This window comes from Silene latifolia, chromosome 1 (assembly GCF_048544455.1).
Source record: "Silene latifolia isolate original U9 population chromosome 1, ASM4854445v1, whole genome shotgun sequence".
Classification (NCBI taxonomy): domain Eukaryota; kingdom Viridiplantae; phylum Streptophyta; class Magnoliopsida; order Caryophyllales; family Caryophyllaceae; genus Silene; species Silene latifolia.
Window position 1 is genome coordinate 86,839,654 of NC_133526.1, and position 13,417 is coordinate 86,853,070.

General features: G+C 35.9%; 1 protein-coding gene across 1 annotated transcript; it reads right to left on the minus strand.

Annotated features, from left to right (window-relative positions):
- Nucleotides 1–1,550: 1,550 nt before the first annotated feature.
- Nucleotides 1,551–5,408, minus strand: LOC141607538 (cyclin-dependent kinase inhibitor 4). The gene is made up of 3 exons (XM_074426895.1): nt 4,783–5,408; nt 2,219–2,419; nt 1,551–1,944 (listed from the first exon to the last, which is right to left on the minus strand). Exons 1-3 carry the CDS (start codon nt 5,127–5,129, stop codon nt 1,875–1,877), a joined length of 618 nt encoding a protein of 205 aa, XP_074282996.1. The 5' UTR covers nt 5,130–5,408; the 3' UTR covers nt 1,551–1,874.
- Between the last annotated feature and the right edge of the window lie 8,009 nt (nt 5,409–13,417).

The following is a 13,417-nucleotide window of genomic DNA, read 5'->3' on the forward strand; positions in this document are numbered from 1 at the left end:
GATCTAAGAGGATCCTCTCAATTCCCTTTTTCTTTTCGGTATTTATTATGGAGTATTAATTATCACGTAGTAGATGTTTAATTTGAAAAAGAAAAGCAGTTTAGATCTTCAGATTTAACTGAATTGCATGAAATCGAAATGGAGATAAAGTGTATAGAATCCGAGCCTTCTATTTTGGGGCAGAGAGAATTATGATTATTGATAGGAAATGGATAGGTAATGAAGAAGTTAAAATGGAGATGATCGTGACTCTATACGACCGCATAACTATAAGATTTATGAATGAATTGATACAATTACATGAATGCTAAGAAATGGAAACATCCGTAGGACCTTAATAAGTTAATAATAACAAACCTCTCATTTTGGGTTGTTAATTAATCAAGGAGTGTTGGTGAAGGTGCACACAGAGATTAATCATAACTTAGACAATAACTATAAGAGTAAGTAGCTGCCAAAAAAAAAAAAAAAAAAAAAAAAAAAAACTAGAAGAGTAAGTTTATATATAGTCTTGATTTCAGTTCTGCTCTGATCGGATTATAAGATAGAACAATAAATCTCAGCGTCGAAGGTTATTAGGTTATAAGCTAAATAAGTTCAAATAATTTAATTTCCGTCCCAAAAAATAGTCTAAGAAGAACTACGAATACTCATACAAATGTTTCAATGTCACTAATAATGTTCGTTGTTGCAAACCAAGGTTTCTGCATTTGGAAACAACTTGATGATGAAGTTATTGGATTTTTTAAACTTGGTCATGAGACTTCTTACAACAACATATTGTTGTCTTTAAGTTGAATGTTGAGTGATGAAACAATGGAGGATAATATCGATTACTTTCATCCGTATTTGACAGTTTATCTGAGATGAATGTTTACAAAAAGCCATAAATTTTCGGAGCAACAAATCTAAAGCCATAAATTTCGAAATGAGACATAAAAACGATAATTAGAAAAAAAAAAAGTTGGAAATGGGGTAGAGGGAAAATGGATTGTTTTTCTCTAATTTTGATGTTAGTATAAATTGCGAATGTCACAAGACTAGTTAGGAATATAGAGTCCAAAAGTTGGGGCAGAGCCAAAAACTAATGTGACATAACCTTGGTCAGATAAACTTTGGATTCATATGTGCAGAGTAGTGTCTTGTTCAATTAAGGCAAAACACTTGGTGCCCATATTATTATCTCTTCAAAGTAACAAATGATAATGACCCACAAACAAGAGAATATCAAGGGGGTTAACATACATATTCACCTAGCTATGCCATCAATATTATGGTCCATTATTCACCTATACTACTGTACTTGAAAATACACCCAAGACAAAAGCCCTTCCTTCCATCAGGGGTCGGAATCGAAAGCGAAAGAGAGATATCACATAATGTTGGCATGAGGGATTGAGGTGTATAAAGAACGTAGATTGCAGATGTCAACCAGCATAGGTGATAAAGTCATGAAAGTAGATTGTACAAATCCTGTTAACACGAGAATCGTCCAATAATGGTGCATTCCATATAACGGTTTTATTTCATTTGTTTATTATGAAGAAAGATTTGCGAATTTTAAATTAAGTTGGAATAATTAATGATAATGAAATTCACTAAAGATTACACAAATGGTATGCCTTAAGCATATCCATTAATAGACCCTAATCCAGAAATCATTTTATCTCACTACAGGAATCAAGAGCTAATATCAGTCTAATAGCTAAGCTACCTAGAGATGTTAAGGCTAAATGTAGTTAGCTCTTCTTCTTTATGTTACAAATACAGATTACTCTTCTTTTTTGTTGTTCCTTTTCCAAGATTCATGTAAGAACTGTGCATTTTTCTGCGGCAGGAACTCGAATCCAACCTCCGGCTGCAGAATTTCATTCTCAGTTGTCTACTCGCACCCATTCATAGCGACCAGAAAGAGGTATATCGTTCACTATATCATAGTTGTACCTGCAAAGTTTTTCGAAACATAATAAAATTAGAACTAGTCTGCAAATTAACCATAGAACTACATACGGAGTATATGAGATCTCCGTATGAAACCATCCTATATACTCATAATCATATAATTTTCCTCATCGGTCTCACAGTAAGACCGGCTTTTATAAGAATTTGCCTAGGTTAAGATAAATCACACTTTTAACGGAATTGTTCCTAGGCTCCTAGCTGACAATATAATAATAGTCTTAAACAAGAATAAGCGTAGTTTAAGACGGAACAATACTTTTGCAGGAATTGTTCCTGCTGGTGAAGCTCAAAGCCAGCAAAGAACTCTTCCATCTCCGGAGTAGTTGGAATTGCCCTTTGCATATTACGGGCACGTCGATTTGCTGCAACTGAGCAAGTACGCCGTGTAGTTGAGCCGGGAGTTGCAATGGCTTCCGGGTCTCTAATCAAGCTACAAGGCGTGCTCTCTCGAGTGCCCCTGCAATTAATGCGAAAAATTGGTTCATACTGATGCACATACAATTATACTCAACAGCATTTATCGAGTTTACAACCAACACGAGATGGTCCAAAGAACATCACAACTTCAAGGAAAAACATTCAAAAGGACATGGCATTAACCATCAACAGTGAAATTACATGAAGAATAGCATAGCATCAGAACACCTGCAACACTCTCAAGTCTCAACTTATAACAATGAAGTTATTATTATATATTGGAGTGTGCTCTTAATGAACATATTATATATCAGTACATGTTTCTGAATTTGTATATGGTCCCCAACTTTACAATACATCATTGCAAAACCAAAAACAAAATAGCATAGATCATTACATCTTTGTTCTTTATTACCAATTTAATCTTATTCATCACATGTTCTTTTACACACACCTTAAAGGGTTCAGACTCCGTCATCCGAACCCCTCTCGACTAACTCGGGAAATACGATTTTGGTCCACAATCAAAACAAATGGCATGGATCATTATATCTTTTTCATTGCATATTCTTTTACAAACACCTTGAAGGGTTCAGGCTGCGTACATCAGAGTCCCCTTGGACTAACTCGGGAAATACGATATCGACTAGTAACTTGTATAATAAGAAGGTTAACAAAAGTCACGGGACACAGAACATAATAACTTGTAGAAGAAAGCAACAGGGTGAAAGGGGAACAAGATAAGCAAATGGGGGGGCATGCATTGAATGAACAGGAAAAGCCAAATGCATAAGTTGTTTTCATATTTGGATATTATTTGGCATCTTAGGGTCCGTTTGGATTGAAGGAATTGGAGAGAAGGGGAGGGGAGGGAAAGGGAGGGATTTAATTTCCTTTGTTTGGATAAAAAATATGGGAGAAAGGAAATGGAAGGGGAGAGAAATGAGAGGACTTATTTTCCCTTCTATAGAACAAACTATAATCTTTCCAAGGGTGACAAGATTTGGAAAGGAAAACATTATTTGGGACTCTAATTATACCACCAGCATCCTTCAATCCTCCATCCATTCTTCATCTCCCTCCTTCCTCCCCTTCCACTTCCCTTCATAATTTTTGTTATCCAAACACCCACATCCCCATTAGCCCTCCCCTTCTCTCCCCTCCCTTCACCTCCCCTCACTTCCCTTCCCCTCCCCTTCCCTCCTAAAATTGTATCCAAACGGACCCTTAAGAGTTTGGCCCATTTATAAATGTGTATAATATATGCCCAAAAATATGAATAATACAAACACACAAGAATCAAGATAGTAACCATAAAGATACTTTCAAATCGTTGAAATTATGTTGGAAAGTTTCTGAACCATAATTCTGGTTCAACTTCCTGATTAAGAGACTTTCATACACTAATTTTGTGCACACTCCAAAACTTATACATTGGCCCCATGACAATTTGTGATTTCAGTTTTCACTCACAACATCCAACTCGTATTTATTTACTCTCTTCGTCCCAATTAATTGTCTATGGTACTCTTTCTTCTGAAAGCAAATGGTTAATGAAATGGAGTGCTTAACTATTAGGAAAAAAATGAAGAAAAACAAAGACACAATCTCTCATTATTTTCTACCACTAACAAAAAGAAAATACGGAGTACATGTTTACCGGCAAGTCTTACCGGTGACGGTTACAAGGGGATGTCTCACCACCTCCTTTTCTTCTTAATATTATTTAAATCGGTTGTGACTATTCCGTGACTTGTGACTGTCAATTTGTGCTATTTTTTACTTTAAAACAAGGTATCATTAAAGCAAGACTTTTGGTGAGTTCCAATAAGAGGAGAATTAACAACTTTATACAAGTAATTGTTCTGGATCTAAGGTTGAGCTGATTGACAGATGTCACACACAAACAACTTGGTCTAGTTTTCAACATTGTATTTTTTTTTCTCTTTTTTTTTGCAAAAGAAAAAAGGAAAAAATAACATGAACATTTTTTTTGATAATTTTTTTTGGAACATTTACAACTAAAGGCACCTTTTGTTGAATGTGAACGCACTAAAAAAGTATAAAAATCCTTTTTTTTTACCCCAATTAAAAAGTTAACTCAAACACACAAATTAGCAAAATTAATTAAATTCAACTTAAACTAATCAATCACACTCCAAGTTAATAATTCAAGCAAAACCCAAATTAATTAAACGTCCAATGAACAAAACCCATATTTTTCCACCAGAAAAAATTGAACAAAACAGCCGAATTAGCGAAAACTAATTAAATTTAGCGTAAAATCGTCTCCCAGAAAAATAAATCCTAACCAAATTACGAGCCAAACCCAATTAATTAAATTAAAACACCAACAAACAAAACCCACAAATGAAAATTCAAAATAAAATTCAAAAATCAAACCTTTCAGTAGAATCAAACTCCAAATTATTCTCTTCCCCAAAAGAACCTTCCTCAACCACATCACCACCAAAATGACCAAAACGCCCTTTGCCCGACCCGGCAGACTCGGACCCAACCTGAACCCTCCGGTGAGCCTCCGACCCTTTCACGGCGGCGGTGGGAGGAGGAAATGAAGGTTTCTCGAGACGGCGATTGCGAAGCTGAAGGTAAGAGAGTTCCGGGTTCGGCTGAAGTGCAAGAGTTCGAGCCCGAGTACGAACACCAACTGAAGACGAAGTAGACGATGTTGAAGAAGAATGGTGTGGTAGTATCTCCATTACTGATACTTTCTTCATGTACTTTCCCATTATTATTCTTATTCTTCTTACTATTATTAATATTAATATTAATAATACGGGTATGATTCGGAAAAACAGTGTTTGAAATAGCAACTACGTTAATTAATTTATTTATTTTTGAGGATTTGAGTTTATTTTATAGGGAGGGAAAGGGCGGGATGAAGAGGAATTTGTAAAAGTGAGAAAAATGGGGAGAGAGAAGAGAAAGTTAGGGTTTAAAAGAGGGGAGGAGAAGGGTATTACGGGGAAATTTGGATAAAAATGTGGTGCGTTGTATTTGGTATTTGGTGCGGTGTGTATATTATATGGTTTTTTTTATATTTTTATTATAAGGTGTCACGGTATTTGGGTGGGATAAGTAATTACGGATTTTTATTAATCTGTGAAATGTAATGACGGAGGAAGGAAATTAAGGGGTGGAAGGGGGTTGTATGGCATGTGATTTGCACGTTGTAATATATGAGTTTGTATTTCGTTGTTTCCCTCCTAAATGCTTCTTTGTACTTTTTTATTTTGTTGGGAGAACAACTTATTTTGTACTTCTTTGATTCTTTGAAGGTTTTAAAATGGGATAATATGGATAAATAGTTTCTTGTTAGTGACGTGTTAGAAACCTGTGATGTTTTATAATCGATTTAAAGTGAAGATAGTTTGTCGGATTGGTTAAAAAAAATGTCATTTGAGACAAATTCGTGAAAAAAAAATGAAAGATAGTGACAAATTGGCCAAAATGCTACATATTGCTTTCATTTTCCTTTTTTCCAACTAAAGCGGACAAAATAACCCTTGTCCACGTAACAATTGCAACCCGAAAATTTGAAGCCAGATTGACTCGTCCTACAAAACTCAACTATATAACCCAAAATTCGTAGTGATCCGACCTAACCCAAATTTGAGCTAAACATTTTCTGAACCGTATTTATCCTTTATCATAATTATATGAGCAAAAATGATGTCAAAATAACTCGTATTCAAGTGACACATAATTGTTCCTAAAATAATGACATATAACCAAACTAATTTGAAAAAAATAACCTATCCTTGTCCACACAGACATATAAAAACTTACCTGAATAAGTCTGAACCCGAATTAATTAACCAATCTTAAAACATATATACATTTGACTAATAGGCAAACATGAAATGACTTATTTGCCGGCTTTCATAAAATATATGAAGAGTAGGGCTAGGGTAATTTGGTCATATCGAGTTGTGAGGGTAGTAAATTAAATATGGAAATATTTTTTTGGTCAAGTTGTCACATTCTATCATTTTTTTACCAAATTGTCTCAAATGACACCTTTTTTATCCATCCGGTGAACTATCTCCACTTTATTTACCAATTTGGTTGTTTGGCCCATAATAGCCATATGAAATTTATACCCTACAAAACCATTAAAAAACGGTTAATTCACGTGGTATCCCTGAGATTTGCTACTTTGCACGAAATACTCAAATTTTTGATCTGGAAAACTCAAAGAGGCTATAAGTTGTGTTTACAAGCTCAGGAAAGTGAAGATTTTTATTTTTCAAATCGATCCTCTTTACGAGAACTACGATTTGAAAAAAAAAAGTTTGACGAGTTTGGAACTCGTAACCAAGAGATATGGTCACTCAAATTTTGTTCGTTCAAAAAAATTTTGACGTATAAAAACTCCTAGCCACGGGATCCAAATACAATAATTTTTTCTTTCAAAACGTAGTTCTGGGAAAGATGATCAATTTGGAAAAAATCATCACTTTTTGATCTCGTAAACACGAGTTATTATCTCCTTTAAGTTTTTCGGATCAAAATTTTGGGTATTTCGTGCAAAGTGGCAAACCTCAGGGACACCGCGTGAATTATTCGTTAAAAAAATATTAAGGCCTTTGGATTAACATGTAGGATAATTCATCGAGTATAACTTATAACTATATTCAAAAGTAAAAATTAATGGGCGATTGATTCGTTTACAGGTAAGTAAATAGAGTAAAATGGAATTTGACGATTAAAGAGAAATAAAGAAAAAGGATAATCCTAATTGTGCTTACATATATAGTCATGACGAATAGGTTCGTCGTTTAAAACACCAAACAATATTTATAGCTCAACAAACAACTTAACAAGTAGTAAGTAGAGGTCGAACCCAAAGGATGGTTAACATCGAATTGCAATTGTTATCAAGGTGCTTGTAACATTGTCAAGGGTGTCACAATTGATTGATTGATATAGTAAATGAAACAACTACAACTAATAACAGTAAAATGTAAACTAATGAGAAAAATAGAGCAAGTATTGAAAATAGGAGTGAAATCAATATGGAGAAAACACTAGGATGTCTTGGGATCATAGAGGTGATCAAATGGTAAATTCAAAGGGTATGAGTTTGGTATTTGGTCAAGGTCATGGTCATGGTCATGGTCATGGTAGAGTAGGACCGAAACTTTTGGTCTTGCGGTCCATAGGTCGAGTCGGGATAACTTCTAGCATACACCCGGTCTCCCCATTAACTTAGTGCATGGTCTAACAATCCCCGAGGCTTTCGATCTTACGGGAATGGTTGAATAGATAGAGAATCATGCAAAGTTGTCAATCAAGCATTTCATCAAACATAAAATGTGCACTAGGCTAGAACTTACAATAATAATTTAATCAACCAAATTAACTCATTAAGTATGGATCTGCCCTCTGATCATTCTCCTAATCTACCATTAACCCTAGCTAGAGGACTACTCAATCATCATCACGGTAATCATGCAAGTAATGTTGTCAAGCATCATAGCAATGGAAAACATGATGATCAAAGTAATAATTAACAAAGATTAACAAGAAATCAAGTAGAGATTAAGGAATTGTACCAAACTTAAGGAGATGAACAATAATAATGAAGAATAAATAGAAGAAACCCTTTTATTAGATAAAGAATTGAAACCTTCTTCAAATACAACCCAAGAATTCTTCAATTGTAAGACTAGATCTAAGACTAATTGCAGAAAGATTAAAGAATAATTAAGCTAATTAAATGTAATTAAAGTGCTAGTTAAGGTAAATGCTACCTAATTATCCTTCTAATGGTGTAACAACCCGGATTATAAAATAAAGGAAAAATGTATAATAAATGATTTATCAGAGTATAACAATAATAATAGGGTTAAGGTGGCGGAAACACTTGACCAATCCGGTTCGCTACTAAATCCAAATCAAACCTATTAACTTCTAAAAAATTTATTAAGCTCGCATCGCACATTCCCTAAGCAACATCAGCCAGCCAGCAACAATCTGAACAACCTGAGAATAGAGGTTGACAATCAGTCGGGAGTAACTAGATGCTCTCCCAGTCATATTTACAATAATTGAATATAACTAACAATCAATAACAATTGAAATGTAAAACCAGTAAAGATGTGAGACCATCGATACTCATGAAAACTTAACACAACTTATCATAACTTTACCAACCTTAGATGGAAGCCATAATCCAAACCTAAACCATATGCAATCACTAGACCATGTACACTTACAACCAAAGTAGCACACGGCCCATAACAACTTAAGGCAAAATGCTAGCATCAAATCATAGCGAATATGGTGACAGACAATCCACAGCAACAGAAGGCATAAAGTTAGAAACAAAGCACAGCGAATAGAGCGAACGCCCGTTAGAGCGTATAACTACTGCCTCTAACTTGCCAGAGCGTATGACCACTGCCTCTAGCTGACGGAGCGTATAACCACTGCCTCCATGGTACTATGTATAGCGTATAACCACTGCCTATATGTCTAATATCTGGCCAGACTCTCGGTGAAATAACTATACACCGAACGACACTCGGGGAACAGAGCGTATAACCACTGCCTCTGCCCAATCCCGAACATAGACCAAATAAATCCCAGAAGGGTGGCTTTGGTTCATTCGGATAGCACATAACCGTAACTACCGTAATCTATTCAAACTAGCCAACAAACAAATGCACAGTATAACTAGCTGTACCAACATGCGTGAACAACACCACGACTCAACTCATAAGAATAGTATAACTGAGTATCCTACTTATCATACAAATAAGAGGAACCAATGACAAATGGAACCACAATGATATAACATATTGAATACAATACAACATATGAGACAAGTATAAACATCCAAGGTTATAGTAACCTTAGGCATAACATGAACTCTAGATGCGAGGTTACACTTAGCTAGACTATAACTTTAATATATATATATATAACCTGAGGTTATTCTAACCTCAGCCATAACCTCAACATGAATATCAAAGTTATACTAGCTCCAACCATAACCTTGAGTCATATTCTCAGGGTTACGTTAGTCGCACCTATAACGTTAACTCGTATTCCAAAGTTATAGTAGCTTCATCTATAACCTTGATTCATATTTCCAAGATTATACCACAAACAGCCATAACTTGTGTCATAACTCAAGGTTGTACTAGCTTCAGCCATAACCTTGAATCATATTTTCAAAGTTATACCAAGTTCAGCTATAACCGTGGGCATCACTCTTGGCTGCAGGTCAAGCCGTCTCTAGGGTTTTACTTCTGAACCCTAGTTGCGCACATCACACCCGTAACAACGCATAAACAACACATGCATCATAATTAGAACATTAAAACAAGTACAAACATATGAAACATATTGTTCATGACAATAAGTCATCAAACATGTACTTAATCTTACAAAATAATTATTAAATCATATTGATCAAATCAATTGGCATAAATACAATTAAAAGAGAAACACCTAGTTACCTTTTTAGCAATTACTAATGCACAATAATGAAAACCTCCATGAAAGACACGATCATCAAAACTTGTGTCCAACGCGTGTCAACATCCCGAAAATCGACATTAAAAATGCACGAATCCCAATCCATCAAAACACCATGAAAGACTCTTCTTCTTCTTTACCCATTAAAATAAGATACCTCAAAGGTAGGTCTAAAGGTTCGTACAAATAATTCTCATAAAAATATTTGGAGATGAATATGATGTAAAGATAAGAACAATGATTATGAAAATATAATTTTCTTTTAAATAAGAAGAAGGAAAGATGTACAACAATGGAGTCAAAAGAAGAAAACAAGTACAAAGAGAGGAAAGGAGGAAAGTGTCGTGCGGCACTTCTCGACCTAGTTGCTTGCTAGGTTAAATTCTATTTATAAGGGAATTAACTAATGAGTTTTGGGTCCATTACCTCATATAATGGATTATCTAATTACAAATTGGGTTTGGTATTATTAAAATGCTTGGCGAGCTCATATAAGAAAGATGATTAATAAATTAAAATAACCAAATGGTGCACGGACATTTTAGCCTATTCAAGGTAGGTCAAAATAGGGAATAATAAAATAGAGAATGGATGCGATAAATACATATATTCAAAATACACTATTAATCTTCGAAATAATTAATTTAATAAAATACTTTTATAATAAAATATAATTATAAAATACGGGGTGTTACAAATGGTGTGTGTCCTCCCTAATAGAGAATGAGGGGTATTCATACTAATACAAGATTAGAGGCTAATTAGGTCATTACATTATGTCTAAAGGAAGGTGGAAAATTGAGTGCGCCGCCCGACCTGACTTCTGGCTCGCCCAAGCTGGAAGAAGAGGAGTGAACTCTGTCTTAGAACCCGCCCGGCTCGGTGTTCGGCTCGCCCCAGCTGGAGGTCTGCTCGCCCAAGTTGGTTGTTGGTGTAACACCCCATACTCCAAGTGCCTTACCAGGACCACTTAAGGCATGAAAGTGCTACCATCTCGGTTACCCGAGGCAATGTATATCAAATAGACAATAACGAAATGTACTTTATTAAATTGTTTAACGTGATACAAGTCCAATCAAAACTGATAAGGTAAAAATACAAATGTTCTGAAACTGTCAAACCAACTAATCAAAGTAAAGAATGTTCGACATAGCGGAAGACTTCTAAAACAACTCGTGATGACACAACCCATCTATCCCACGCGCATCCACTCATACCTGCTCAATAACTGCTCCCCATCCCCGAATGGATCACCATAGTTTTTAAAACAATTAAACGGGGTCAGTACTGATTACAAAAAACAAACAGCTGCAATAAAACAACACTACAAACCAATAAATCAACACAACTCCATCTCATCACCACACACCTGACTACACACTAAAGTGTGTAGTCCTACCAGAGTACTCATCGCAACAAGTACTCCATACCGCCAGTGGGGGACCGCAACCGTACCCACCTAAGCCCCGCTCATCTCAACCGAGCGATAAACCCATGTTCCTTAATGTGCACATCCCCTCCTGTGGCGGGTTCCACAGAGGGTGAATAAAGGGCGTGAAGCCACTCCCGCAAGTGACTCCACTCAGCCAAGGACGCACCTCGCGAACCACAGACAATATACAACAATCATACTATACTATCAACAATCACCAAAACCAAAACCAATTCCAATACAATATACAACAACAACAATTAATCACCAACCACACCATATAATCAATACTGAGTAGGGAAACCCTACCTGGAATAGCAATCACACGAGACCGTCTAGCAGCTAATCGGAAATTCTCCTCTACGAATCCTCCTCCTATAACATGTATACATACAATTACTAGCAACACATCATAATACTCCCAAATCCCCCAAATCTACCCAATTAGGGTTTAACCAAACTCAACGAAATACTATAAAAATTATACAAGGAACTTACCCTTGACACGACGATCACAACGGTATAATGAACAAGCCAATCCGACAATCCTAGCCTTGGAATTTGCTAACAACGCTAGAGATGCAAACTACGTAACTGTTGTTCTTCTCTAGAAAGGTTTTTAGAATGTTAAAAGTGTTTAAGAATAACGACGGAAGCTTTTTATATTAATCTCGCGTTATTAACAAAACCCGGCTAAACAAACCCGTAGAACACACTTACTCGATCGAGTGCCCCTTACTCGATCGAGTGTCACACTTACTCGATCGAGTACCCATCAGGTCAGCCACTGTTTTGCATTAAAAGATACTTACTCGATAGAGTAAGTACCACTCGATAGAGTACCCACAGGCATAGAAAACCGTAGTATTACAGTTGGCTCACCCGGGTTCCACTAGTAGATGGCCTCCTTTGCAAATGCTGCCCCAAATTCAGTGTGGATCACTTAAGGTCTTGGGGCATGGCTCCAATTTGCCTTAAATCCTTGCTACAAGTCTTTGGTTTTTGTCTCCGCCTTATGCTTGGCCATTATTACCGTCAATTGAACTCCTAATTGCTCCATTAATGCACGATTTTCGCTCATTTTGCTTCAATTCCTACAAATGGGCTAAAATCTTGTAGAATAAAAAATAGGAAGCTAAAGACGCCGAAATGACCATAATAAGTGCAAATCAGCATGCGAAACTGTAATACCCCTGATTTTCTAGCTGTGCACTCGGCCGAGTGAGTGGACAGAGTGCCCTCTGGACAGTTAACCCAGATTCTGTTGTGTGCCACTCGGTCGAGTGGTGCACTTGACCGAGTGCACGAATCCAGCCTTGTTTTCGCGTGTGGGCTTTGTGTTGGGCTTTGGTATATAAGCTTCCTTTCAACTTTTTCCTTCATTTTAAAACCCTAAACTCCTTCGCTGCCCTTCAAACTCTCTCTAAATTCCTCAAAATCTCCCATAACCTTATCCTCTTAAGATCTCACCTTATCCTTGAAGATTTGCACTCAGGTTCCATCCTTTTTCATTTGTTTACATTCTTAAGTGATTATTTACCCATTTTAGTTTATTTATATTGTTAGTAACCCTAGATTTTGGAGGTTTTTTTATATGAGGATTTAATTAGGGTTTAGGGTAATTAGATGGTTTAATTAAGAAATTAAGAGTACTTTATTGTTGTTGAATATATTTGTGATAGAAGTTACTTAATTAATTGTAGAATGTGGCATGTAGAGGAGGATTAGTGTGCTTGCTTGTGCTAATTGGAGGATTGCTAAAAGGTAGGATTTTTCTATTCGGTTTGAATAAGTATGAATGGTTTCATGTGTCATTGTTGTGTATTATTGCATTATAACATGATTGTTGTGGATTGTTGTTAGTCTCACATTAGTGTCGTGATTTCATGGTAGCATGATAATGGGTGGTTAATGTTGGTCTCATAATATCATTGGATTTGCATTATAACATGTAATTGGATGTTTGTGTCTTAGTAGATGGTGGTAAATGAAGGGATTGCATTATAACATGTTAATTGGGGAGTATGACTTGAAGTATCTGTTTGATTATTGATTTACATGAGTACTTGGCTTAATTGGCATATCATATCCCATATT

Excerpts from the sequence above, each read along its gene's own strand:
- LOC141607538 (XM_074426895.1), bottom strand. The coding sequence starts at position 5,129 with ATGGGAAAGTACATGAAGAAAGTATCAGTAATGGAGATACTACCACAC. Across the intron at positions 2,420-4,782 it reads GAGTTTGATTCTACTGAAAG|GGGCACTCGAGAGAGCACGC; the intron begins GTTTGATTTTTG and ends CATTAATTGCAG. Across the intron at positions 1,945-2,218 it reads CAGGAACAATTCCTGCAAAA|GTACAACTATGATATAGTGA; the intron begins GTATTGTTCCGT and ends AAAACTTTGCAG.